The sequence below is a fragment of the Lithobates pipiens genome, unplaced genomic scaffold, assembly GCF_037356315.1.
Source record: "Lithobates pipiens isolate NorthernLeopardFrog02 unplaced genomic scaffold, aLitPip1_a1.2 Scaffold_22, whole genome shotgun sequence".
Classification (NCBI taxonomy): domain Eukaryota; kingdom Metazoa; phylum Chordata; class Amphibia; order Anura; family Ranidae; genus Lithobates; species Lithobates pipiens.
The window spans coordinates 2,162,506-2,168,505 of NW_027507784.1; the positions used below are offsets into that span (position 1 = coordinate 2,162,506).

Genomic DNA, 6,000 nt, shown 5'->3' on the forward strand with positions numbered 1-6,000 from the left:
TGTTCTATAGTCCTAGGAGGTCCAGCACAGAGATACTCAGGGACCTCTGTTGTCCTATAGTCCTAGGAGGCCCAGTACAGAGATACTCAGGGACCTCTGTTGTCCTATAGTCCTAGGAGGTCCAGTACAGAGATACTCAGGGACCTCTGCTGTCCTATAGTCCTAAGAGGCCCAGTACAGAGATACTCAGGGACCTCTGTTGTACTATAGTCCTAGGAGGTCCAGTACAGAGATACTCAGGGACCTCTGGTGTCCTATAGTCCTAGGAGGTCCAGTACAGAGATACTCAGGGACCTCTGTTGTCCTATAGTCCTACGAGGCCCAGGACAGAGGATACTCAGGGACCTCTGTTGTCCTATAGTCCTAGGAGGTCCAGTACAGAGGATACTCAGGGACCTCTGCTGTCCTATAGTCCTAGGAGGTCCAGTACAGAGATACTCAGGGACCTCTGTTGTACTATAGTCCTAGGAGGTCTAGTACAGAGATACTCAGGGACCTCTGTTGTCCTATAGTCCTAGGAGGTCCAGTACAGAGGATACATAGGGGCCAATGTTGTTCTATAGTCCTAGGAGGTCCAGCACAGAGATACTCAGGGACCTCTGCTGTCCTATAGTCCTAGGAGGCCCAGTACAGAGATACTCAGGGACCTCTGTTGTCCTATAGTCCTAGGAGGTCCAGTACAGAGATACTCAGGGACCTCTGTTGTACTATAGTCCTAGGAGGTCCAGTACAGAGGATACTCAGGGACCTCTGCTGTCCTATAGTCCTAGGAGGCCCAGTACAGAGGATACTCAGGGACCTCTGTTGTCCTATAGTCCTAGGAGGTCCAGTACAGAGGATACTCAGGGACCTCTGTTGTCCTATAGTCCTAGGAGGTCCAGTACAGAGATACTCAGGGACCTCTGTTGTCCTATAGTCCTAGGAGGTCCAGTACAGAGGTTACTCAGGGACCTCTGCTGTCCTATAGTCCTAGGAGGCCCAGTACAGAGGATACTCAGGGACCTCTGTTGTCCTATAGTCCTAGGAGGTCCAGTACAGAGATACTCAGGGACCTCTGTTGTACTATAGTCCTAGGAGGTCCAGTACAGAGATACTCAGGGACCTCTGTTGTACTATAGTCCTAGGAGGTCCAGTACAGAGGATACTCAGGGACCTCTGTTGTACTATAGTCCTAGGAGGTCCAGTACAGAGGATACTCAGGGACCTCTGTTGTACTATAGTCCTAGGAGGTCCAGTACAGAGAATACTCAGGGACCTCTGCTGTCCTATAGTCCTAGGAGGTCCAGTACAGAGATACTCAGGGACCTCTGCTGTCCTATAGTCCTAGGAGGTCCAGTACAGAGATACTCAGGGACCTCTGCTGTCCTATAGTCCTAGGAGGTCCAGTACAGAGATACTCAGGGACCTCTGTTGTACTATAGTCCTAGGAGGTCCAGTACAGAGATACTCAGGGACCTCTGCTGTCCTATAGTCCTAGGAGGTCCAGTACAGAGATACTCAGGGACCTCTGCTGTCCTATAGTCCTAGGAGGTCCAGTACAGAGATACTCAGGGACCTCTGTTGTACTATAGTCCTAGGAGGTCAGTACAGAGATACTCAGGGACCTCTGCTGTCCTATAGTCCTAGGAGGTCCAGTACAGAGATACTCAGGGACCTCTGCTGTCTTATAGTCCTAGGAGGTCCAGTACAGAGAATACATAGGGACCAATGCTGTCCTATAGTCCTAGGAGGTCCAGCACAGAGATACTCAGGGACCTCTGGTGTCCTATAGTCCTAGGAGGTCCATCACAGAGAATACATAGGAGCCAATGCTGTCCTATAGTCCTAGGAGGTCCAGTGGATATAAAAGGACCTCTTTTGCAGGAAGCTCTAGCTGTGCTTTGCTTTAGAGAAGTGTAACTCTCCAAAAGAACCGAAATAGTCCCCTTACTTCTCCAGGTTTTTTTTTTAACTTCCCCCTCCCAGCTTTCATGTTGTGCAATAAAGTCTACCAAAAATGATAAAGTTTACTCTTGCCTTTCATTTACTGTAAGTACAAGCTGAAGACTTCCCTTTAGACTGATCTGAGGCTGCATTGTATGCAAATTATTGGGGCACCAGGGACATTTCCGAAACCTACGAGGAACCTTTGGAGGAATTATCTACCACGGCTTGTAGTAGTGACTCCCAATCAACTGAGCTTGTTGTGTAATGCTGAAGAGGATTGGGTTCTAATGAGGGTCGGGAATATACCCAATCACATCTTACGTTGGTAACTCGGTTATCTTCACCCAGGCGCCAGTGGTGGAACTACCAGGGTCGCAAGGATCACACTTGTGACTGAGCCCTGGCGTTCCGCCACCATGGGGGGGGGGGGGCTCTGCCAAAGGTCAGGAGGGCCCTTTATGGTTTCTTGCACTTGACTGGTCTCATCTAATCTCATGCAGCACATAGATTTCTATATACAGTTGCAATAAAAATTATGTGAACCCTTTTGGAATTATATGGATTTCTGCACAAATTGGTCATAAAATGTGATCTGATCTTCATCTAAGTCACAACAATAGACAATCACAGTCGGCTTAAACTACTAACACACAAAGAATTAAATGTTACCGTGTTTTTATTGAACACACCATGTAAACATTCTCAGTGCAGGTGAACAAAGTATGTGAACCCCTAGACTAATGAGATCTCCAAGAGCTAATTGGAGTGAGGTGTCAGCCAACTGGAGTCCAATCAATGAGATGAGATTGGAGGTGTTGGTTTCAGCTGCCCTGCCCTATAAAAAAACACACACACACCAGTTCTGGGTTTTCTTTTCACAAGAAGCATTGCCTGATGTGAATGATGCCTCACACAAAAGAGCTCTCAGAAGACCTACGATTAAGAATTGTTGACTTGCATAAAGCTGGAAAGGGTTATAAAAGTATCTCCAAAAGCCTTGCTGTTCATCAGTCCACAGTAAGACAAATTGTCTATAAATGGAGAAAGTTCAGCACTGCTGCTACTCTCCCTAGGAGGGGGGCGTCCTGTAAAGATGACTGCAAGAGCACAGCGCAGACTGCTCAATGAGGGGAAGAAGAGTCCTAGAGTGTCAGCTAAAGACTTACAAAAGTAATCATCGGTAGTCTTATAAATACCCGGCAAGCCCTAACATGCTTGCCTTGGTATTGCTCTCTCCATGTGCCCTGAACCTTGGAACCTGAACCTGGACCTTGTATCTACCTGACCTGTTCCTTCCCGATTCTGAGCCCATCCTGGACCTGTCCCTCTTGTCTCCTGCTACCTAGATCCCTGCTCTGCAGCCCATCCATCCGTCCTTACCCATCTACTGATTCCCCAGTGTATGACCTCGGCCTGACTTTCGTTGACGTCTCTGGTTGTTCCCATTTATTGTATATATATATATATATATTACTTGTTGTGGTTGGTAGTGCACTGTTTGTTTTCACTTTCCTTTTATTTATAATAAACACTTTGTTATTTCACTCACATGCGTTCTGGGTTTCCTCTGTGCAGTCCACACAGTCTGGTCTAATAATTCCCTGACAGAGGCACAGCACACCAACATCAATACCTCATCCCAACTGTGAAGTATGGTGGTGGGGGCATCATGGTTTGGGGCTGCTTTGCTGCGTCGGTGCCTGGACGGATTACTATCATCGAAGGAAAAATGAATTCCCAAGTTATTAAGACATTTTGCAGGAGAACTTAAGGCCATCTGTCCACCAGCTGAAGCTCAACAGAAGATGGGTGTTGCAGCAGGACAACGTCCCAAAGCATAGAAGTAAATCAACAACAGAATTGCTTAAACAGAAGAAAATACACCTTCTGGAGTGGCCCAGTCAGAGTCCCGACCTCAACCCCATTGAGATGCTGTGGCATGACCTCAAGAAAGTGATTCACACCAGACATCCCAAGAATATTGCTGAACTGAAACAGTTCTGTAAAGAGGAATGGTGAAGAATTACTCCTGACCGTCGTGACACGTCTGATCTGCAACTACCGGAAACGTTTGGTTGAAGTTATTGCTGCCAAAAGGAGGTTCAACCAGTTATTAACCCTTTCATGACTAAGCCTATTTTTGGAATTTGGTGTTTACAAGTTAAAATCCATATTTTTTGCTAGAAAATTACTTGGAACCCCCAAACATTATATATATTTTTTAGCAGAGACTCTAGAGAATAAAACGGCGATTGTTGCAATATTTTATGTCGCACGGTATTTGCGCAGCGGTGTTTTAAACACAACTTTTTGGGGAAAAGGGACACTTCCATGAATTAAAAAAAAACGAAACAGTAAAATTAGCCCATTTTTTTTTTGCATAATGTGAAAGATAACGTTACGCCGAGTAAATCGATACCAAACATGTCACACTTTATAATTGCACGCACTCGTGGATTGACGACAAAGTACGGTACCTGAAAATCTCAATAGGCAACGCTTTTTTTTTTACGGTTACCAGGTTAGCGTTACAGAGGAGGGCTAGTGCTAGAATTATTGCTCTCGCTCTGACGATCGCGGCGATACCTCACATGTGTGATTTGAACACTGTTTACATATGCAGGCGCGACTTCCGTGTGCGTTTTCTTTGCTTCGCGAGCTCGTGGGGGACGGCGGGCGCTTTAAAAATTATTATTATTTTTTTATTTATTTTAAAATGACTAAATTGTTTTAAAAAATAAATAAAAAATTTGATCACTTTTATTGCTGTCACAAGGAATGTAAACATCCCTTGTGACAGTAATAGGCGGTGACAGGTCCTCTTTATGGAGGGATCGGGGATCTAAAAAGACCCCCCACCCCTCCTTTACACTTCAATGTATTCAGATCGCCGAAAACGGCGATTCTGAATACCGGATATTTTTTTAAAACCGGCGCCATTGGCAGCCGAGTAAACGGGAAGTGACGTCATGACGTCGCTTCTGTGTTTACGATGAGGAGACTGGAATGAAGCCGCTTACGGCGTCTCATTCCAGTCCCTGCCCAGCAGCCGGAGGCAGCGGATGTGGAATCGGTGCTCCCGATCGAGCGGGAGCACCGGTAACAGCGGCGGGAGGTGGGGACACGGCGGGAGGTTTTAGCCACATCGGTTGTTATGGCTGGATAGCCAGTCGACTGCTGGAAAAAACGGTACCGCAGGTGCGGGGCATCATCCCGGTATACCCCCCGGAAGCCAAGGAAGCACATCTGCGTACGCTTAGCGGGAAGGGGTTAAATCCAAGGGTTCACATACTTTTGTAAGTCTTTAGCTGACACTCTAGAATTCTTCTTCCCCTCATTGAGCAGTCTGCGCTGTGCTCTTGCAGTCACCTTTACAGGACGCCCACTCTTAAGGAGAGTAGCAGCAGTGCTGAACTTTCTCTATTTATAGGCAATTTGTCTTACCGTGGACTGATGAACAGCAAGGCTTTTGGAGATACTTTATAACCCTTTCCAGCTTTATGCAAGTCAACAATTCTTAATCGTAGGTCTTCTGAGAGCTCTTTTGTGCGAGGCATCATTCACATCAGGCAATGCTTCTTGTGAAAAGTAAACCCAGAACTGGTGTGTGTTTTTTTTTTATAGTGCAGGGTAGCTGCAACCAACACCTCCAATCTCATCTCATTGATTGGACTCCAGTTGGCTGACACCTCACTCCAATTAGCTCTTGGAGATCTCATTAGTCTACGGGTTCACATACTTTTTCCACCCGCACTGTGAATGTTTACATGGTGTGTTCAATAAAAACCTGGTAACATTTAATTCTTTGTGTGTTATTAGTTATAAGCCGACTGTGATTGGCTATTGTTGTGACTTAGATGAAGATCAGATCACATTTTGTGCCGAAATCCATATCATTCCAAAAGGGTTCACATACTTTTTATTGCAACTGTAATTGTCCCGTATTATAGCCTCTCGTCTGCTGGGAGGATTCGCCTCTTCAGGACCATCGTAATATTAATAGAGGATTAAGAAGAAGGAATTACCGGTGGTGCCTGGGATGGCGGTGCAGTCGCTCTTGGGATCACAGCGATA

At 46.0% G+C, this 6,000-nt stretch overlaps 1 protein-coding gene across 1 annotated transcript in view; it reads right to left on the reverse strand.

Annotated features, from left to right (window-relative positions):
• The window catches only part of LOC144000321 (integrin alpha-M-like), a gene marked incomplete at its 5' end in the record, with an annotated part of 147,868 nt that extends 141,868 nt beyond the window's left edge, over positions 1-6,000 (reverse strand). The window contains 1 exon segment of the mRNA XM_077494059.1: positions 5,952-6,000. Within this exon segment, the coding sequence (XP_077350185.1) occupies positions 5,952-6,000 (49 nt within the window).